Raw genomic sequence first — 23,051 nt, forward strand, 5'->3', positions numbered from 1 at the left:
TTTGTATATATTTATATAGTTTATTTTTCAAATATAAAAATATCTACTTAGCTATTTTATCTAATTGATCTATTTATTATTATTATTATTATTATTATTATTATTATTATTATTATTATTATTATTATTATTATTATTATTATTATTATTATTATTATTATGCGTTTGTATATATTTATTTCATAATTAAGATTTTATTTAGTGAAGTTTTGGTAAATCAGTGTTGTTATCGTCGGACCCATTTGAGGGTGTACTCCCTTCCGGAAGCTGTCAGCTGTGAACACCGCATCAGCTGCAATGAGTTTTGAGTGGCCCTGGCAGTACAATTTTCCTCCGTTTTTCACGTGAGTCAGCTCTTTCTGCTCCATATTTAGACCACGGTTATAAATAATGACTTAACTATTGCTTATTGGCCTCCGTGAATCTCGTTATTGATGTGAAAAGTGTTGATTTGCGGGAGCTAGCTTCATGCTAACCGGCTAACGGGCTAAACTGTACAGTTTGCTAGGGAAGTGAATTCACACAACTAAAGCTTTTGGATTATTTAAGTTCATTTGACAGCTTCAAATGTTTTTACTCAAATAATCGTTAAGGCTCGAGGACGTGAGAATATCAATAAATATCAACAGTTGGTTAATGTATGCTTGTGTGTTACAGTTTAGCTGTTTGATAGAAAAACACTCCCTCAACTACAGCTGTCGTCTCCAAAACACCAAAACAAAACTTACAACTTAACACATATCTAATCAGAACTCACAATGTTAACTGTATTGATCTGTCGTAGCTCCATTTATTATTTGACACAGTTTACCAGGGTTATTAAAAAGTATTTTGATGTGTCCAATTATCTGAATTTTAGGCCCTGAAATGTAAAAATAAGTCATATTTTAACAGGTGAGGTCTCAATATTTTTTGGGATTATGAAGTTGGGCTTTTATAAAAATTGCTCATGATTCATCCACGCTGTTATTGATCACATTCACATATCACCATATCATTCATTTTGAGCCTGAATAAGTAAAATGACTTGCAAAATAATTTTGGGACTTCAATTTTATTTGGTATATTTTAATTTTTACACTTTTACAATCATTTTTCCCCTTATGTTTGTGCCTCTCTGTGTGACCAGGCTACAGCCCAATGTTGACACCAGACAGAAGCAGCTGGCGGCCTGGTGCTCTCTGGCGCTGTCCTACTGTCGACATCACAAGCTCTACACGCTGGACGTGATGGAGGCTCAGGAGAGCCCCGTCTTCAACAACAAGAAGATAGAACGTATCCTTACTGACAGTCCAACTATGGCTCACAGTGGGCCAGCACTTTAATACGCTTTATTTGTACAGCATCTTTCATATGAGAAATGCAGCTCATAATGCTTTACTATAGGAATGACATGGCATACACAGAGTCCTTTACAATTGAATAAGTCACTTTTACTTATTTTACGTAAGTCATCATCATAGGTAGTTTAAAAGTGTTATGGAGTACTATTGCATACACTGCATTCCAAATTATAAGGCAAATTAGATTTTCCCAAATTTTCCTAAATAGTCGATGCAAATCACAGTCAGTATCATTTTCAAGTCATCAACCGTTAGAGTATATTTTGAATTTCATTGAACAAACCTCCCAATAATAAAAGTATTTTTTTCAACAACAAAAAAAACTCCAAATGCACTGTTCCAAATCATTATGCACAACAGAGTTTCAAAACATTGTATAGGCTGTAAACAACTAAAAATTATAATTTGTTGAATTTGCAGCATTAGGAGGTCATATTTAGTGAAATCAAAAGCTATTTCAATCAAAAACATCTTAACAGGCCAAGTTACATGTTAACATAGGACCCCTTCTTTGATATCACCTTCACAATTCTTGCATCCATTGAACTTGTGAGTTCTTTGAGAGTTTCTGCTTGAATATCTTTGCAGGATGCCAGACTAGCCTCCCATAGCTGCTGTTTTGATGTGAATTGCCTCCCAACCTCATAGATGTTTTGCCTGAGGATGCTACAAATGTTCTCAATAGGGTTGAGGTCAGGGGAAGATGGGGGCCACACCACGAGTTTCTCTCCTTTTATGCCCATAGCAGCCAATGACACAGAGGTATTCTTTGCAGCATGAGATGGTGCATTGTCATGCATGAAGATGATTTTACTACGGAAGGCACTGTCCTTCTTTTTGTACCACGGAAGAAAGTGGTGAGTCAGAAACTCTACATACTTTGCAGAGGTCATTTTCACACCGTCAGGGACCCTGAAGGTGCCTACCAGCTCTCTCCCCATGATTCCGGCCCAAAACATGACTCCGCCACCTCCTGTCTGCTGTCGCAGCCTTGTGGCCATTCACCAACCATCCACTACTCCATCCATCTGGACCATCCAGGGTTGCACGGCACACATCAGTAAACAAGACTGTTTGAATATGAGTCTTCATGTATTCCTGAGCCCACTGCAACTGTTTCAGCTTGTGATCATTGTTTAGGGGTGGCCGAATAATAGGTTTATGCACAACTGCAAACTTCTGGATCCTACACCTTGAGGTTCGCGGGACTCCAGAGGCACCAGCGGCTTCAAATACCTGTCTGCTGCTTTGTGATGGCATTTTAGCAGCTGCTCTCCTATTCCGATGAATTTGTCTGGCAGAAACCTTCCTCATATTACCTTAATCCGAATGAACCCGTCTGTGCTCTGAATCAGCCACACATCTCTTCACAGTACGATGATCACACTTAAGTTTTCGTGAAATATCTAATGTTTTCATACCTTGTCCAAGGTATTGCACTATTTGACGCTTTTAGGCAGCAGAGAGATCCTTTTTCTTTCCCATATTGCTTGAAACCTGTGGCCTGCTTAATCATGTGGAACATCCTTGTTAAGTAGATTTCCTTTGATTGGGCTTATTTAGCAAACTGATTATCACAGGTGTCTGAGATTGATTTCAATGATCCAAAGCGCCCTGAGACACAATACCATCCATGAGTTTAAATTAAATACAAAAAATGTAATGTTTATGACACTTAATTCCAATTTGCATAATCATTTGGAGCCCAGTGTATGTTGCCGTAGTGACGTTGTAATAAATGTTGAGGATATTGATTGTACTTCTACATAGGTCTTTCTCCTGTTTTTTTTCCCTTAACTGAAATCCAGGGAAACTATCGATTGAGGCGATTCAAATTGTGTTTGAGGAACTGAGGAAAAAAGGTAAATATGGTTCTGTCCAGATATTTTTCACAGTGTTGAGATTAACAAAGTTTATCATAGCTTAATAAACATTTTCTTTAATTTTTTTTTACCATTGTGTTGTCTGAACTCAGGTAACTTGGACTGGCTGGACAAGAACAAGGCGCGGTGTTTAGTCATGTGGAGACGGCCGGAGGAATGGGGAAAGCTAATGTACCAATGGGTGAGTAATAAAACTTCAGACGCGCGCCGTGCTGTCTGCGAGACTCAGCACATTTCTCTACATTTGTGTCGCTGATAACAGATAAATTAGTAAGAAGAAAATGTTCTTTTAATGCCATTTAATAAGAAGTACATTTGTCAGAGTATGTTGTTCAGTGTCATGGTATTTTTATTAGTGTCTCTGAGATAGTCACACCATGAAACCAATAAGACTTACATGAAGGGGCTCTTATATGATACTGAGACATGGAACATATTATATCTACTGTTAACTAACTATAAAGGGAAAAATTAAGCATAACTGATGGTAACTGGGTCACAGTCTGCATTCTGCATTAAGATGGTGCCAGGTCACACGTGTGTCTTTAGCCTCGGGTAATTTACAAGGCTTATCATAGGCATTTCCATGATGGTTATGTATCGTATCGTATGTAATAGTGTTGCAAAACATCAAGTAAACTGGGCAGTGTTGATGATGGGTACTTGAGCTCATTAGGGCTACAGCAGACACATACAGATACACACACACACACACACACACACACACACGCACACTAAAGCAAAGACAGTCTGCACACTTCTTGCACACTCTGTGGTTGTAATGTTCTCTTTGTTGCAACTCATCACTGACTAATGAAAACAGCACAAGTGTCACATTGTAAACACCTTTTTCCAATCAGGAAAAAAAATATTCTCCGAAAGTCATCAAAAGACAACATGCTTTGTGTCTAATAAGCAATTCTGATATTTACTCAGTGTTGTCATTCTTGTCCCCGTTATGTTTTAGGTTTCCAAAAACGGGATGGTCAACACTGTGTTTACACTTTACGAGCTGTCCAACGGGGATGACACAGAAGGCGAAGGTACCGTACCAGGGAAATGATATATGGGGCGGCTGTGGCAAAGTGGGTAGGGTGGTCAACTCTCAACTACAGAGTCGGTGGTTCGATCCCCCGCCCCTCCACTACATGTCAAAGTGTCCCTGAGCAAGACACTGAACCCTATATTGCTCCTGATAGTTAGCTCTGTGCATGAATGGTAATGTGGGAATGAGAACAGGTCTCCCTTGAAAAAGAGTTTAAGTTCTCAATGGGATTTACTTGTAAAACATAAAAGGGTTAATATATGAATCAGCATTTTTTTAAAGGTTGTATTGTATTTTAAAGATTGTATTTAAAGAAATGTATAGCACAGCACAGACCCTTGACACATTTGCTTGAAAGCGTCTGTAGTAACAAATAATAGTAATATGATTCTTATTCTTCTACCTTTTGTCATGACTGTGTCCCTCCAGAGTTCCACGGTCTAGAGGAGTGGATGCTGCTGCGCTCGCTGCAGGCGCTACAGGCAGAAGGCAAAGCCGAGATCATCACCATGGACGACGGAAAGGGCGTCAAATTCTTCTGAAACAAACGGTGCTGGAATCTCTCTCTCTCACACTATAGTCTGGAGCCTCTTATATCTCAACCTGAACAGGGACGTTTTTTAAAAGAGATTTGGCCATTTAAGGCTACACACAGAGGATATGCTGTTGCCTTTTGGCTTTATCCAACTCCAAAGCCTTTTCTTATTTGAAGGGAACCTATATCATTAATGGGGAAAGGGGGGGTTAAGCATTCGAAGTTGACACTGTGTTTAAAGTTTGAGGTGACGTTTGTTGCTGTTTAAACATGCAAATGAGTCTTATTATCAGGGGACTAAATGTTATCATGTCTGAAATATACTTTGGGGAACTCTTTGTCCCCACCCGCTGACACTTTTACTCTTTTTCTTTTACTGTAAATATTTTCCATTTCCTGGGTTTAATCGACTCGGCTGTCGCTCTTAATGTTCCGAACCGGAGTGTCCCAAAGAAAAATCCCACAACACAATACCGCCGGGACTTTTTTTTATTTTGAGAAGAAATGCTTCCAGAAGAGGAACACGCCACACAGAGTCAAGGACCAAGTGTCCTGGCCTCGACTCCAAGCCCAGTTTAATAATAATAGTGGACTTTGTGTACAGATATGCTGTCAACCTCTTACTGTGCAGTAGCTACTGTGACACTCCTAATATCTCTCTTTGTGTACATCCAACCTCCTTTTTTTCATATCCCCGTAGGAAAATAAATTAGAAATTTGCTACATTTTTGGTTGTTTTCGTTTCTGTAAAAAAAATGTCTTGACACACTGTTTAGTTGTTTGAAACATGAATGGATGAGTAAACAGCGCCCCACTGTGTGCACAAGTGCAGATATGGACCCCTGCTATGGAGAGGTTATTCTACACTCTTCTGCCTACAGCTGTAATGCCTGACTGACTGACTGACTGCATACGGCATGGTCCACATCAACAATATCAGCTGTTGTGTGTAAACAACTCGTGTGATTCCAGTGTGTGTGTATGTGTGTGTGTGTGTGTGAGAGAGAGTGATAACACCCAGCTTATTCATTTGTGGGACAGGTGTTGCCATGTGTGGTCTTGGCAGATAAGGTTGTCCTATTTCAGCAGAAGCAAAAAGTATCCCCTGTGTGGCTCCCCCTACAGGTTAGAAAGACACACTGTAATAGTGAGCTGCATACAGTATTCTGTATACTGTATAAATATATATTTTTTAAACTTTATTTCCACAAAGAAACAGTTTTACCATAACAACAACAGTAGTGCAGAGAACATAACCCAAAACATACCAAACAAACAAGAACATTGAATAAATGACACATCAAATGCATTACATAGCCCTTATTTTTCACAACTTTAAAGTTTGTGCAACATTTTAGGACATGAAGACGATGAAGTAAGGTTTCTGAATTGCAAATGTGCTGGCGTGTGGCTATATGGAATTTTACTAATAAAGAAATGAGATTAATAATACACAGTTTTGACAAGAATATCATGTTCGAAAATACCAATTAGAATAGGCTATGATACATATTAAATTTAAGTTTATCTAATTTGCTGTGAAAAAGTAAGAAAGATTGTCATGCCAAAATGACTGGCTAAATGTACAATCCTAGAAAAGATGAGTTGTCATACAGTCTATGGTTGTCATGGCTGCATATCTCTGTCGCTCAGACTCATCACGTGACGATAGACTTCACAGAAGCAGAAACCTGTAGTGAAGTGACTCATCGTTTGTATCTTAATTCAGAGAATCGAGGGAGAGTGAGATTGTGTCTGCGCTAATCAACGACAGACCAATAAGAAGAGGAGAAAACATCCGGTTCTTCTGCTGTTTTTCTGCGCACAGCTTGTACAGTCACCACTGGCACGTGTGCAGCTTAATCAATACAAGGAACCGTGATAGAAAGAAACTCCTTTTATTCAAGGTTTTCAAATGCAACACAGGCATTTTTATATCGCTTCAAATGTTACAAATTATCCCAAGCAGTATTCTAGAGAGAATAACTAGTTTGTCATAAAAACAAGAAGAATGAAACAAATGCAAATTTATTTAAAATGAATTCAAATTGAACTAATTAAATGAGAGGGTTTAGTTTAATTTTAAATAAATGTTTGAATGTAGAATTTTATATAATGAAAATGTTTTACAAAAAAATTCAACATATAGAAAACAAAAAGAACAAACAAATTAAGTTTATGGATTCTCTCTCGGAAACACTATACCATTAGTTCACACTTGTGCAACTCACAGTGCTACATAGACTAATTCATTTTTTAGGGATCTAAAGATCGTTATGAACAATAAAAAAATAAAGCGTAAAAAATAGTAATCCAAAATGCATTCTAGCTAAATGATGGGGTTTCAATCAAAGTGTAGTCGTTTTGCAAAACCCTCCCTGTAATGACTCCCTCTGGACCGTCTTATTAGCGCGTGGAAGCTTTCCACGGAGGGGCGGAGTTGGGAACGCGAGCGCACAGGACGCAGCGCTCTGTTGATATAGGCAGCGCCGTCCTCTCAGCGGAGGTTATGGCTGAGGACTTGGTCCAGAGAGGAGACGAGGACTGCTCCAGCACCTTGGATTATTTGATACGGAACTATGCGTTAACCTGCATTTTGGGAATCTTTACTTTTACGCACACGACTGTGATGAGTAAGTAGCCACATTTTTTCTTACTTTTCTGTATTGTTCCTCTTTTAAATAGCCATGTTAAAACACATTTCCAGTGAGTGTTGACAGAAGCTACAGGTAGGCAATTGCAGCTCATATATTATAGATAGGCGTGTTTAATCTAGTCTAGTGAACAAGACCGGTTGTTTTGCCGTCAACTTTTCGTTAAAAGCCACTGTCTCCATTGACATCATGGAAAAGTAACTTGTATATCAAAGTAACGGTGCTCTATCTATTACCATTGTCCCATTATAATGTCATTTTCCACATCCAGGCTCTGAATCAAAAGTCTGCTGAACTGAACCTGCTTCTAGTAGGATCATGTCCAACGCGCAGGTTGAGATAGCAGGACGCGGTTTCCCAGGCGGCCTCTCCACCACCATGGATATCACCGACGATTGCTTAGCCCGCGTGCCATCCGTGCTGAGGGCGCACGGTGCTTTGGGCGCACGTAGAAACTCTTACAACCTGCAGAAAATCAGCATGGACATAGATTCGCCTTTGTACAGCGGTGTCCTCTCCAAAGCCTTGTCTTGGTCCGCCGAGAATATATTATCATTGCCCGAGTGTAGAGCCGAGGAGGAGGAAAGAGCGAGGAATCTCACTCTCCTCTGCCGCTGTCCCCGATCACAAGCCCGGGCACAAGCTCCAACAACAACACGCCCCCCTGCGCCCCGCAAAAGCAGCCCACAACAACAGGTTCCCACAGTAGCGGCTCTGAGAATGAACTTCAGAGCAGCAGCAAACAGATCAAAACTCGCATCACGTTTGACACCCAGTGGTCCGAGCAAGAGGAGCGGGACGAGGTGGAGACCAAAGCGGTGGCGACCTCTCCGGAGGGACGGTACCTCAAGTTCAACATAGAGATCGGACGGGGCTCGTTCAAGACGGTCTATAAGGGACTGGACACGGAGACCACAGTGGAGGTGGCATGGTGCGAGCTACAGGTAAGGATGGCCATGCTTTTATGTTTCATACTGTGTGGGCTAAAACTTTGAGCGGACAATGTGGATGATCAACACACATTTTTCATTTGTTGTTAAAGGTGCACTATGCATTTTCAGGCGAGAGGGATTTGTTTACAAGAGCAGAGCCTGCAGTTAGTTTACAAAAAAATATTTTCTCTACATGTAAATCTTAGTATTGACTAGTTCTATCATCATACATCAGAATAAAATTAATTTGAGACGCCTGGAACCAAATGTAAGACATGAATATGTTTGTAAACAATGACAGTGAGACAGTGACTTGTCAGGTTGATTTCTAACTTCGAACAGTGTTCAAGGGATCACATTTTCCTGTGAGGAAAGTGTGTTTATTCAGTTAAGACAATATACCTTACCAAATGTTCCCTTCTCTGGCACACCCAAAGTGAGACAGTGCACCTTTAAGTAGCTGGACTATTGCTAATAAAGCCAATTATGCTACACATTAAAGGTGGAGTCCGCGATTCTGGAGAAATCTTGTTGTCAAAATCAGTAAATATCTCCTCTTGTGCAGTGATATTCACTGATTTTGACAAAAAAGGGATTTTGACAACAAGCGTTCTCCAGAATCACTGACTCCACCTTTAACTTCCAGTGAGTCATTGCAGATTAAACTAATTCCCTTTCTGTCATATTAGTCTCCAGCCAAAGTTGATCCTTACTCCAGTAGATCTCCCTTTCTCTTCCCAGTAACAAAACTAGGTCAGATGTACAAGGTTGATACTTTCTGATTGTTTCCTGCCCCACTCGGCTCCAACTCTCCTCTCATGGCCACTAGAGTTGATGTGAAGTAGCTTATCCATTCTATTTCTATTATTCTACCTTTTCTACCCCGTTGACCTTGAGGTGGGCTGTGTTGTGACCCCAGTCACCCAGTCAGTTCCATGCTATAGCACTCTGCCCTCCATGATCCCCTCTAATCTCTGTTTTCATTAACAACCGGTGACACCGAGCCGGAGCGAGATTCCTGAACGCCTCGTGTGCAAAAATTAGATCAACACAGAGGCAATAAGGCATTTTATATTCACCTCTGATGATCTACCATATGTGCCTGTGGATTAAAGGTGGAGTCAGCCATTCTGGAGAACCCTTGTTGTCAAAATCAGTGAATATCTCCTCAAGATCTGCTACCTGTGTGTGTGTGTGTGTGTGTGTGTGTGTGTGTGTGTGTGTGTGTGTGTGTGTGTGTGTGTGTGTGTGTGTGTGTGTGTGTGTGTGTGTGTGTGTGTGTGTGTGTGTGTGTGTGTGTGTGTGTGTGTGTGTGTGTGTGTGTGTGTGTGTGTGTGTGTGTGTGTGTGTGTAAAATGAAAAGAAAATCGGCCTTGGCTCTGTAAACTAGCATGTTAACACAGGGGGCCCACAATAGCTGGCAACATGCCTATTTACAGGGCCTAGGCTGTGTATTAACAGTGGATTTTTGTTCAGCGCTGTAGCCGTAACAAGCACACACACGGTATGGACAGGTAGCGGATTGTGAGGAGATATTCACTGATTTTGACAAAGTGATTTTGACAACAAACGTGCTCCAAAATCACTGACTCCACCTTTTAATTTCTAGTTAAATAGCTGCTTTTGGAACATTTCCACCTTGCCAGATAATACATCGTATCCGGCTCAGGGTCTGTCTTCACGTGCCCCATGTAAACAAAGCATCTACAACTTCCACACACATACATTCTCTGTGCGTCCACTCTGATGAAAGACCTCAACCTAAACCTGTCAGCACTCACTTTAGAGGCCCCCAAACAGCCCGGGCTAACAGCTGCCTGCCACTTCCCTGTGCTACCATGGTTTGATAGCACCATGGAGGATTTGAAGGTTTAAGCTCTAAGTCCACCCTTAACGTTTGCTGTTGCGTGTGACGTGCTTAGGTATCGGTGACTGGCGGCCAGCGGAGCTACTTAGCGGCAAAGTTGTGCCCTTGTTGCCTTAATAACCTCTAATTAAACTCTGTGCCACTGACATTGGAGTACACAGCTTTACCACTAGTAAACAATATCCTATCCTAGTATGCATAATTAGTTAGATATTGCCACATTTGCATATTTTATCAAACATTTCTGGAAAAAAAGCGAAACGCAAAAACAGAATAATTCTGTAAGTAAGTAGTCTATATCTTTAATATGTTTTACCCTATTCACCTGCACTGCCTCACGTTGGGATCTTGCGACACATCACATGAAAGCACCTTCTTGCATTGCACACACACAGAGAGAGTCTTTGTGTGTTGCCTCTAAGCTCTGCGGGAGGCCTCTGCGAACAGACAGTCAGGGATTACACAAGGTGAAGTGAATCTGCTCTCTGAGGCTCAAAGCTCCAGCTATAGCAGGCTGGGACTGCTGCCTCTACAGCCCACTTGTCAAGCCCAGGCAACAGGTGTCTGTTTGGGGGCGGGGGAAAGTAGATAGACAGGGACACTTCCAGGCTCACATCCAGTGTTTTTCCTGCATGGAGGATTTTTTTTTACGCCCCCCAGGGAGGTGGTATTCAGCACTTAAGGAAAATCACCAGCGGTAAAATGATCAATTTTGAAAATTGAGAATAAAAAAAGCTATTTAAAGCCTATCCAAATGTGTTACAAATTCAGCCCAATTCCCCCCCCCCCCCCCCCTATTTCTTGCAATTATAGATAATTAAGTTTTGAACAGGTTACTTAGCAGAATTAACATTTTAACATAGTCAGTGATCTCTATGGTAACGCAGCACGGGTCAACATGTAAGAAACGAACAGCAAAAATCAGCAAGTAAGATAACACGGACTTCTTTTTTTTCCATAAACAATTTTTATTGAAATTTTTCTTTTTTTAACAAACATACAAAACATTTCGAACCCCACCCACCCCACACCCCAAACAATCCTTGGACAGATGACATGAAATTACATAAAAATTAAAAAACATTGAAAACAGTTACAAAAGAGACAACTACATGTAGTGTGTAATATAACATCATCAAGAAAGTTCTAGAAAGCGATAACACAGACTTCTATCCTTTACTGTTGCACTTAGTCCTGACCCCCAAAAAGTGTTGCGACCAAAATATGTTTCGCGTATTCAACCCCCAAAGGCCCATGCTGAGCCAGGAAAAAACCCCGTCAGAGATGCCCACAGATACCTGATGCACTTTTGCGACACATTTGTGGACGTTTTACACCCTCCAGTCAAAACACAAGGGGATCTTAGGCCTTGACTTCTTAAACCATAGCCTTCCTTTTTAACTTTTTGTGGTGTGAGTAAGTGTCAGAACATTCTTTGGTTGTGTGATCATTATTGGAAACAAGCTATAGCTATTTCATCTCTTTACTTTTGACATGAGCCCAGTTAAGCTTCCTTAATCGCCTTCTAATAAGCTTAAAAGTTGGCCATTGTTGATATGGTTACTGTTGTGATATGTTAACCCTCAAAGAAAAATCACCACCCCCGACCTCCCCGTGTGTGCCCTTGATTGCTTGAATGAACACACAAGCTGGCTGTTGGTGGCTAAACACAATCACCCTGTAATATTGACAGCAGCAGCAGCTGAAGGTGCGTCATTAGAAAGGCAGGTATTGCGGCAATGCCTTAAAGGGATAGTTCAGTGTTTTTTTGAAGTGTTGTTTGAGGTAGGCTACTTATGCATAGTTAGGCTGTTACCTTATGGAGATGGTGATCAGTGCAGTCATTATAATATATACGTTTCTGGGAGACAAAAGTTATATTTATCACGTACAGTCATATGAAAAAGTTTGGGAACCCCTCTCAGCCGGCATTATAATTGACTCTGCTTTCACACAAAAAAGATAAAAGTGGTATGTCTTTAATTTACCAGGAACAGCAAAGTACTGGGATGTTTTCCAAACAAAGATTTTTTGAAAAGCAGTATTTAGTTTTATGAAATAAAATAAAATGTGAAAAACTGGCTGTGCAAAAATATGGGAACCCTTGTGGTCTTGCTGATTGTAATGCATGTAACAGCATGTAAAACTGAGGACTTTAAACACAAAATTGGTTGGATTATGTTGTTCAGCCTTTAACCTCATATAAAGGTCTGTTTAATCAGGATAAAAGGTATTGTAGGTGCCTAAATGCAAGTTCTACTTCTCTTTGACTCTCTGCAGAAGGGAGACAGAATGCGATCATCAAAACAGCTCCCAAAAGATCTTAAAAACAAAGATTATTCATTGTCATGGTTTAGGGGAAGGCTGCAAGAAGCTTTCCCAAAGGTTTCAATTGTCAATTTCTACTGTAAGGAACGTTGTCAGGGAATGGAAGGACACAGGCACAGTTGCAGTTAAACCCAGGTCTAGCAGACCAAGAAAAGTACAAGAGCGGCATATGCGGCGGATTGTGAGAATGGTTGCACACAACCCAAAGATCACCTCCAAAGACCTGCAAGAACATCTGGCTGCAGATTGTGTATCTGTATATGGTTCTACAATTCAGTGCAATTTGCACCAACACATCTGTATGGCCGGGTGATGAGAAGGAAGCCCTTTCTGCGCCCACGCCACAAATACAGTTGCATGGAGTATGCAAAAGCTCATTTAGACAAGCCAGCTTCATATTGGAAGAAAATGCTTTGGACTGATGAGACAAAAATTAAGTTATTTGGTCTTTATAAAAAGCAGATGTTTTGGTGCAAATTGCGCTGAATTGTTGAACGATGTACAGATACACAATCTGCAGCCAGATGTTCTTGCAGGTCTGTGGAGGTGATCTGTGGGTTGTGTGCAACCATTCTCACAATCCTCCACCTATGCCGCTCCTGTTTTTTTCTTGGTCTGCCATGCCTGGGTTTAACTGCCACTATGCCTGTGTCCTTCCATTTCCTGACAACGTTCCCTACAGTCGAAATTGACAATTGAAACCTTTGGGAAAGCTTCTTGCAGCCTTCCCCTAAACCATGACAATGAACAATCTTTGTTTTTAAGATCTTTTGGGAGCTGTTTTGATGATCCCATTCTGTCTCACTTCAGCAGAGAGTCAAAGAGAAGTGCAACTTGCATTTAGGCACCTAAAATACATTTTCTCATGATTAAACAGACATTTCTATGAGGTTCAAGGCTTAACAACATAATCCAACCAACTTTGTGTTTAAAGTCATCAGTTTTACATGCTGTTACAGGCATTAAAATCAACAAAACCACAAGGGTTCCTATATTTTTGCACAGCCAGTTTTTCACATTTTATTTTATTTCATACAACCAAATACTGCTTTTCAAAAAATCTTTGTTTGGAAAACCTCCCAGTACTTAGCTGTTCCTGGTAAATTAAAGACATACCACTTTTATATATTTTTTTGTGAAAGCAGAGTCAATTATAATGCCGGCTGAGAGGGGTTCCCAAACTTTTTCATATGACTGTATATAAATGCTAACCTAAAACATAAATATCAGTTCAATCATACACTAAATGTAGTATTTTTTTTACTATTGATTTGCGGACTGATACGCTGCACTGCACAGGCACACAGCCTTTTATTTTTGCACTTTTTTTCAAGTATATTTCGACCATGTATTACTATGACAACTTGTTCTAGATCAGCATTTATGTAAACTTTTTCTGCTGGCCCCCTCTGCAAAAGTACCATCTCCATAAGGCCATCTCTATAGGGTAACATACTAACTAACTAGGCATATTTACCTCACACAACCCCACTTCAAAAATACTGCACTATCCCTTTAAGCTCTCTTAACTATGTATTCAGGCCCGTGATTGCAGGTTCAAACGACAATCTGCTTTAGATGATTCATTCCTTTTACGGATAAGTGTATTTAATTGGGCATAATTTGTCCGTAGACACTCAGAGCTGTTCTCCTGGCTTTACAACATATTGTCGGATTTATTGCTTCACTTGAACACAGGTCTATCAGGGCGGTGTCTGTCCTGTGGAACCTTTTGTACTAGCAGACAAAAACTAAACAATACATTTTAGATTCTTCCATGACATGCAACACAAGAGCTCAAACAGGACAATATAGTACATTATACTGCGGGCTTACTTTATAAACTCCACATGGCTATTATTAGGGCTATTATACAACAGAAAATAACTAAAACATGAGCTTCATTGAGCTTGTTTTAGCAACATTTGAACACATATTCTTAAAGCAAATACTCACAATAAGGAAATACATAACCTAGTATTTAGGCACTTTTTTCGATTATTTGTTCATAGGGTAATGTGAGCACTCGAATATTGAAATGATTGAAAATGCCCATATCCACCCGGGGTCCCACAAATGTTTTCTGGATGTATGCATATATTTATATTGCCACTCACACATGCACTTCTATTGTCGTGCTGCAAGAGACTGAACAATGCATCAACATGGAAAATATTATCAGCTAATATTAGCCTATCACAAACTGTGCCAGCAGCGGCAGCCCAATGTCGGCTGATAACAATAATAATGAAAAAAGCAAACAAACGATTTATGTCAGCGCGGAAACGCCAAAGATACGTTTGAGGTAAAATTAATAAAAGACTGCTGAGTTTATTTTAACACTGTAAAATGTTTAAAAGCTAATTTAAAGTTATCAACATGTGGAACGATGAATGTCCTGCTGATATATTGAGATCAAATTTTTGAAAAACTCTCAAATCGAATACATTAATACAATACATTATACACAATACAACATATAGATAATTAGAGTGATAAAGTAAAATAAAATGGATATTCAGTCCCATTATCAGGCTAATTTTGATAAATATTTGACAGTGATTAAGACTGAATACTGAGGATATTGTAGCGTAGGTGGATCCCTAGTGGAATACATTTATTAATAACTCAAGCGCTTTAAAGACATGTGACTGTAAGTTTAGAACTGTTTCTAAAAGCAGCTAGGCAAAAAAAAAGGCTCCCAGGTGGCAGATGCCTAGCAACCGTTGCCCCACCGACTGCTGGGTGACTCAGGTGCCATATAGGCAGCAACATAAACTGGCCTAAAAGGGAAATGCACCGATACATAATGTATGAGCTATTGTATGGTCGCCCACCCACCCCCATTCACCTTACACTTAGGCAAACACAGTTTACAGCCCACACTATTTACCTCAGTCATTGTCATTGCTGCTTTTGCAAAATTAACTATCATGAAAAGCTCGTCGCATTTAATCGCAAGTGTGAAGATTTTAGAGCACAACAGACTGTGAGCGCGACAGCACAGCAAGCTACTTAGTAACTAATAGAAATGAGTGCACTCACTGGGGCACATATCCCTTTTTTATTGAGTCCCCTTTTTCAAAGGACATTGCTGGTTGTGGTTGCACAAGACCTGACCTTATTCAAGGTTTTTTTTCTCTGACCCGCATCGGGAACTCAGACACTTTTATAACACATAGGTTTGTTTCCCTTTCAAACCTACAAAAAAAAACCATCACGCTCTATATAAACAGCTTCCCCACGCTCTACTTCACCACAGCCACCTGTACGCTCAGCCCCTTATCCGGGTTTATGAGGGCCCGCGCTTAATGCAAGAGTGCGTTTTAAAAATACTGTAGCCAGCACCCACCAACACCAATTAGCCAATACCTTTTAGATGCATAAATACAGGCTCGAGAGACAGTTTTTCTGCTGATTAATGACATACCAAGGCGTTAAAGGTTTGGTGCCCTGCTCCTTGTGTGGTCGTGGGTGTATGTAGACGGTCACAAAACGTCTTAACTGCCGCACATAAAGCTCTCTAATGATAAAGTGCCTGAAGTGGGCTATTATTAATCAGTGGTGGTTGCTGCTTGAGCTAAATGCACAATCAAGGCTAACATAAAAACACAGTGGCTTTTAAACAGTTATGTAAGTATGTGTGTATGTAGAACTGGTATCAAAGGATCAAATGTGTGCTGGTGAGAAGATATAACGAAATACATTTTCTCTGTTTGTATCAAAGGTATTATTATATTACTACCTATTATTGGGTTTGAGCTTTGTCTGCTATGGTGCTACTGGTGCTTTAACTAAGTAGACAAAATAAACATTCCCACTGTCTGGTTCCACCTTTTCAAATGCAAAGTATTTCGATGGGGTTCAGTGTGGTGTTCTTGTTGTTGTTGTGAAAACGGGAACCTCAGAAAATTACCATTTAAATACAGAACATTTTGCTCTGGGAACTTAACACCTGGCATTTGGGGTAGGCTTAAAATTTATTGAATAAAAAAAAAACATTTCCTATAATAACAAGTATTGTTTGTGTTAGATTGACTCTGTATGGTTAAAACACTCAAAGAAACAGAGTTACCTAAGGACAACAACAGAAGGAGGTGGTGGAAGATTTACATCACCTCCTAAGATTTGGGTTCACTGGGGAGAAAGAGTTGGAAACAGCACCGCTCACATTCAAGCTCAGAGAGTTTTTTTTAAAGCCCATATAATAGCACCAGGTTAAATTAAAGCTATAAAAACCCTATTAACGTCGTGCCACACTGCTCTCTGCACTGTTTGTATTGTGAGTTATGAGGTTAAACACACCGAAGCATGGATCTAATTTGGCAGCGACCCTGGATTTGCTATTGCCTCTCTCTCTCTCTCTCTCTCTCTCTCTCTCCCTCACAGGCCTAATAGCATACAGTACAAGTAGCTGGCTGTGTAACCTTTATCTGAATGTGGCTAGTGTTTCGGTGACATAACATATGCTGTGGGCTCCCTATCAGTTCTTCTGCATCCAACATCAACACTGTCTTAGCCTCGCAGGGCCTTATGGTGCAGCCCAGATCCCCTTCTTATCAGGGCCCTGCCAATGTTCTCGGAAGTAGAAAGCTGAAGGAGGCCTCACCACGATAGCCTGCATTTACACATGGCAAACGCGTCACTTTTGACGTGAGGGCTTGTTTGTTTGTTTGTTTGAATTACCTTCCGCAGCCAAGGCCACACTGTGTCACCTTATAAAACTTAATGTACTAAATGTGCGCTACGTTTTTTTGGTGATTGCCGTGCAAGATACAGCCTGTCTGTATATCGTACAGTATGCACACGTAGCGCCGCAGCTAAGATAACAGCGTCTCATTGGCTGATGGTGATAGTATGTTAGTGTCTTATTTTTTAGGGTGGATACTGGGAGGTACATGCCAGGGCAGCATGGTGGCTCTGTGTTAAGGAGCCCGGGGCCTTTTGGTGGGGTTGTGTTTGCCTCTGTTGGGAAAGTGAATTGCTCATAGGTGTAGAGGTGAAAGTGAACAGGTTTTTTTTTTATGGGTCTGAGCAACGTGGTTAGACTGGTGTTTGTAGCCTGCCTCTTACCTAATGCATTATGGGAGATGAAGCAGATGCACCCATTGACCCTGACTGTGATAAGATGGTGCTGAAAATAGACTGATGGACGGTGCAAGCACGAGAGAACTATACTCAGAAGGTGCCAAAGAATCATATTCACTACATCTTTGTGTCTTTATTTTACTGCTACCTGTTTTTCCATGATAAGTTATTTGTTACGAGGTGTATTTGTTACATGTTTGAACCAGTTTTTTTTCTCCAATCATCAGCTACTAACAACTTATTAAATAATTCGGAAATATCTCTTGCAAAGCATAATTTATCCTTCTCCAAAGGTACATATACTGCACAGAAGGTAAAAGACAGAGCCTCACAAAGTGTTATATTCATTGGAAGTAATCAGATGTACAGTAAGCCTATTATTCATATAACTTATTGATCAGTTTAAAAGTTGCATCATCTCAGTTTAATAATGGAGTTTTCAATAGTATGAGTAAGCTCCTGTACATTTTGATTAATAGAAAGCTTAACGTGCTAGCTTAGATAAGTGTGTGTTAGTCAGACTACTGAGACTTACAAACACAGTAATCTGACTTTCTGTTTGTTCTTCTGTGTTTTAATGTCTCCATAAACATCCAGAATATTACGTAATGTCCAAAACACATACAGTATAAACTCATGATATTATCCACTTAAAAATCATAATTAAATCACGAAAAAAATCCTCTCTGTTTATTGTAAAGTGTGTCAGCGGTAGAAAAAAAAAATCTTAACACCCGAACTGGCGTGACACATACAGTAGCTCTGCCAGCCACAGACTGGGAACACTTAATGGAGAAAAACACATTAGAAAATGCTTTTCCAGATGTACTCACTGCGCTATTGTACTTTGACGTACACAAGTGTGCTGTTGGCAGAGCCCGAGTCTCCGGGCTGAGTCACTGCTTTTTTTTACTGGGATCCCTCTGAAGATCCATTATTTCTTTTTTCGTCCTGTGAGAGTTTTTTTGGTGAGTGGTCCAGGTTTGTTTTAAAGTTTTTCCAGCTTCCAGTAGTGGTGACGACCCATATTTTTTTTTAAATACAATCGCAAGCTCTGATTGGTGTATTATTTAATATGGAAAAACGCTTGTGACTTGACACACCAGTGCTTTGGTAACATCAATGTCCCTGTACTCTTAAGAGAATCTTTGGTGTTTACAATATTTGGATTGGCTCTGTCATATTTAAAAGGAGCTCGGCTAGGAATTTATAGTACAATAGTTTTTTGCCAGAAAATGAGTCACCTCTAGTGTACACTGGAGGCCTGTAATGGATCTACACTTTAACAATACATTTAGTGTTGGTCTTAAACCTGATTAGTCACCTATCTGTATATATTTTTTTCCAATATATCTATCATGGGACTTACCCTTCTGTCTATCAATGCATATTAAAACTATATAAAACAATCTTTACACAGTGCAACCACAGCAGACTTGCAGGTTAAATGCGGATATTTCAGTTCAATATTGATTTAATGTCATCCTCATTTGATTGATCTGTCTACAGATGGGCAAGACACTGAACCTTAAATTGCTCCCGACACTATCGGTGTATGAATATATGTGTGTGAATGGGTTGAATGTTTACAAAACAATGTAAAGTGCTTTGGGCCTGTGAAAAAAAACAGGGAAGAAGGCTATAAATGGAGTCCATTTACCATTTGTTTGATGATTCTAGTGATTGCCTGATTGACTCACACTTGTGAACTTTTGCCCCGGACACTCCGAACTCGTACATACGTCGCCTTAAGAAAGAAATCGTTTGTGCACTTTGTAAAAAAAAACATCTCCCCCACACAGTGTTTTTAGTAACGACAGTGTGTGACGCTTGTTCCTTTTTAGCTGTAAACACGTGGATGGAGAGAGGCCCATAGAGTCGTGCTTCCTAAACAAACTAAAAGAGCTCACGTTTTAATAGCTTTCGGGGCACTGAGGCCAGAGTTCAGGGGAAAAAAGACCACTCCATGGAGGGGTAACCTCTGGTCATTTCTGAACCAAACGTGTGTGTGTGTTGACGCGTGCACGACGGAGGTGTTAGTGGTGTAAATGTGCTCTGAGTTGCCATGTTAGTTTTCAGATGAATTGGCCATTGGTGTACAGTACTGGCTGACACCTCTATATAGCCGTAAAAAAAATTCTCGGTCAACAGATTGTGTGTTACCTCCCGGACTTTACCGTTAACTTTTAACCTCTACCTGTTTCCGAGATCATGCTCTTATAAAATATCGTTTTTTGACTACATGTTTATATTTGCTATCATTAGGTTGCTGCTAGTCTCGCAAAGCCAGACCAAACTACAGCAAGTAGTAGGGTCTGGAAGCACTCTGTTTAGAGCCGTCTATTCGGGTGGGGAAACCGGGGGAAACTGGGCTAGCCTGTTTGTATTTGTTTAAACCAATCACAATCATCTAGGGCGGGGCTAACCCCGGGAAGCAGCAGCGGTGTCCTGCAAAATAGTGCCGGGGGGGGACTTATTTTGATGGAACGTCTTCACGTCCAGAGACTGTCAGAGAAATGGCTAAACCCGCAAACGCCACACAAAAACTATTAAAGACAAAAGGAATATACATAGTGTGTTGCTTTCTAACCAGCATGTCAAGACACCATACACTTTAGCCCCCGAGGAGCTCACGGGATAACTTAACCGGAGTTAACTAGCCACCCACGTAGTGTTATCTCTGGTAACATTATCATCGGCGGTTGAGAGGACGGCTACGGCGGTCGAGTAGAATTTTTAGCATTCGAGAACTTATGTCACCACCTCCTATCGCTGTAGTCAGAGCCGTAGTCCGTCTGTTTACAGGCAGAACAGGGTTTTGACGTTGTGAGCGCTACACCAACTGCAGCAAGTAGCCGTAAGAGTTGCTAGGTGATAGTGGAAGCCGTTGGAATCTTTCCCCGTCGCTAAAACACCGCTGCTTAGTCCCTAATTCACCAAAGAAAGGGAACGGCGGATCTTAATCTAGCTGGTTATAAGGTCCGGTGCTCAATTCAAACCCCCACGCTTCATTTTCCAGAGTTTATGAGGGTATTTCTGCCCGGGGGTAGTTGTACAATGAAGTTGGACAGCTAGGCTAAGCTAGGATGCATCCCGGACCGCCGCCGCCAATATTATTATCCCGAAGTATCGCCACACTGTGTGTGTGTGTGTGTGTGTGTGTGTGTGTGTGTGTGTGTGTGTGTGTGAGAGAGAGAGAGAGAGAGAGAGCGCTGCACATAAGCACACGGGTTGACTGTGAGCGAATTGTTTCCGAATTTGAGGGGGATCACAATAGGGGAAAGCCAGCAACCGGAAAAGGAGGGGGCTGCGTAGCTTTTCGACGCAAGCGAATAGACGCTGGCGGAAGTGGTCATGCCAGACTAGGTTGCTGCTCTCTCACCCCTGTATATTGTATTTTTATGTTTTTATCATCTCAATTATAAAAAACTCTCTCTGACACACCCAAAGTTACATAGTCCACCTTTAAGCCTTAAGAAAGAAATATTTTCGTGCACTTCGAAAAACATTTTGCTCCCTACACAGTTTTTTTTAGTCTGGACAGTGTGTGACGTTTTAAAATATTAGTTCTTGACTCTTTATTGTGCAGAGTTGAGCTGTCCGTCAGTTAGTGGAGGATTCATAAATCTTTCACGCTGTCTCCTTCCTGTGACCAGGGCAACCACTTGCATACCATCACGTTGTTAAACTATATCCGGTCTGGTGCCACATGATAGCACATCCTTGTTTGTCATTGTAACATTATGCGACTGCTGCACCCTTTAACAGCAGCCGCAAGCAACAACAGTACACAACCACCAGTTACCTAACATACAGGTTGGACATGTAATAAGTGCATCACATTTCAAAACAGTTACATTTAAAGGTACAGTTAGTGATTCTGCAGAGAGCTTGGTGTCAAAATATATATATTTTTTAAATCAGTGAATATCCCATCACGATCCACTACCTGTCCATACTGTGTGTGCGGCATGCTGCAAAAAATGCAGTGTTGATACACAGCCTAGTCTCTGTAAACTGGTATGTAAACAAAGGGTATGACGAGAAAAGGGGCCCAGCGTAACTAGCAACATGTTAGTTTACAGAGCCTAGGCTGTGTATTAACAATAGTAACTTTTGACAAAAAGCATTCTCCAGAATCGCTCACTGAACCTTTAAAACATCTGTAGAGTTCAAACAACGAGAAGTCTTTGCAGATATTTGAAATTCCAAGTCATATTTGAGGAAATGTATCAACCTTGTAAAAAGTAACATCAGATAAGAGATGAAAGCCTGAGGATTTCAGTGGGACTTTCTCTATCGCTCTCCTTTGTCAGATCTCTGTCAAATACGGCTTCACAACAAAGCTGGGAATATACTGTCTGGCTTGGAGAGCCAGATGTGTGCAGCTTTCATCTTTAGGATTTTTTTTTTTTACACCAGTGGCCCCTTGCCTTGGGGTCAAGAAACATTTAAGATGATTACCACCAACATTGAAAGATAAGAAGAATATACCAACAACTATAATGAATTGGTTTTAAATTGGTACACTTGATGTATTTTAAACACCATTCATTTATCTTAAGAACATCATTGACAGATCTTTAATAAGCAATATCTGAGAACAATTTTTGAGCATGTTTATGTTACAGTTGTTTTGTAATCTAGTGCCATAATGTAAACAACTAACTGCAAAATGAATCTACCCACTGCTATGACAAATGTCACCTTACCTTAAATAACCTTACCTCACCTTACCTTTAACCCTTTCAAAAAGTGGTACCAATATTTCCAATTCAATTCTACTTTATTGTTCCCTTGGGGGAAACTTGTATCGGGCCTACAAAACCTTTATCTTATATATATGGATAATTGATCTTCTTCAGGCCTGTAGAAACGTATTGAAATAAAACAAGCTTCAGGGCAAATAAGTTATGGGAGCCTTTGACCTAAAATTACCTCATTCAATTGTATTGTAGTTTTAAGCTACTGTTTGGCAAACTCACCTGAGTGACAGTCAAGTGAACTTAAACAACCCTTCACAACAAGTATGTGCAAATACTACTGAGGCACCAGAATATCTAAGGAATAAGCCCATGAGGGACATACCTTTAAAACCTCTCATATGTCATTATAACAAACCCGTTGAGGCATGTACAGTAGTATGTTGGTCGAAAGATAATTATCATAAAACATTTTCAAATAATTAGGACTTAACTGTTGGGAGTTTGGTAGTTAAATATGCTATTGTAAATGTTTAGAGGAAGTCTGTGAACTACAAGGCTGCTGGTACAAAATGCCAGTAGTGATTGCGAAGTGGTTGAGACATTTTATGTTTCACAAAAAAAGTATTTAGGTCCTTGTTAAACATGTAATATATGGTTGTCATAACCTCCT

At 40.3% G+C, this 23,051-nt stretch overlaps 2 protein-coding genes across 2 annotated transcripts in view; both read left to right on the plus strand.

Annotated features, from left to right (window-relative positions):
- The first annotated feature begins 268 nt into the window (after positions 1-268).
- On the plus strand, positions 269-6,061 carry vps25 (vacuolar protein sorting 25 homolog). Its single transcript, XM_080049397.1, has 6 exons — positions 269-344; positions 1,130-1,275; positions 3,152-3,205; positions 3,319-3,407; positions 4,194-4,269; positions 4,701-6,061. Exons 1-6 carry the CDS (start codon positions 298-300, stop codon positions 4,811-4,813), a joined length of 525 nt encoding a protein of 174 aa, XP_079905523.1. The 5' UTR covers positions 269-297; the 3' UTR covers positions 4,814-6,061.
- A 1,245-nt stretch (positions 6,062-7,306) lies between these two features.
- wnk4a (WNK lysine deficient protein kinase 4a) overlaps positions 7,307-23,051 on the plus strand; it is a 56,140-nt gene continuing 40,395 nt past the window's right edge. Inside the window, 3 exon segments of the mRNA XM_080048884.1 lie at positions 7,307-7,439; positions 7,732-8,042; positions 8,045-8,404. Coding sequence (XP_079905010.1) covers positions 7,779-8,042; positions 8,045-8,404 — 624 coding nt within the window. The 5' untranslated portion in view covers positions 7,307-7,439; positions 7,732-7,778.

The sequence above is a fragment of the Ammodytes marinus genome (genome assembly GCF_949987685.1).
Source record: "Ammodytes marinus genome assembly, chromosome: 20".
Taxonomy (NCBI): Eukaryota; Metazoa; Chordata; class Actinopteri; order Uranoscopiformes; family Ammodytidae; genus Ammodytes; species Ammodytes marinus.

Bases quoted from the DNA above. Each gene is read 5' to 3' on its own strand.
- vps25 (XM_080049397.1), top strand. From the start codon at position 298: ATGAGTTTTGAGTGGCCCTGGCAGTACAATTTTCCTCCGTTTTTCAC. The intron at 345-1,129 runs GTGAGTCAGCTC...CTGTGTGACCAG, and splicing joins AATTTTCCTCCGTTTTTCAC to GCTACAGCCCAATGTTGACA. The intron at 4,270-4,700 runs GTACCGTACCAG...GTGTCCCTCCAG, and splicing joins GGATGACACAGAAGGCGAAG to AGTTCCACGGTCTAGAGGAG.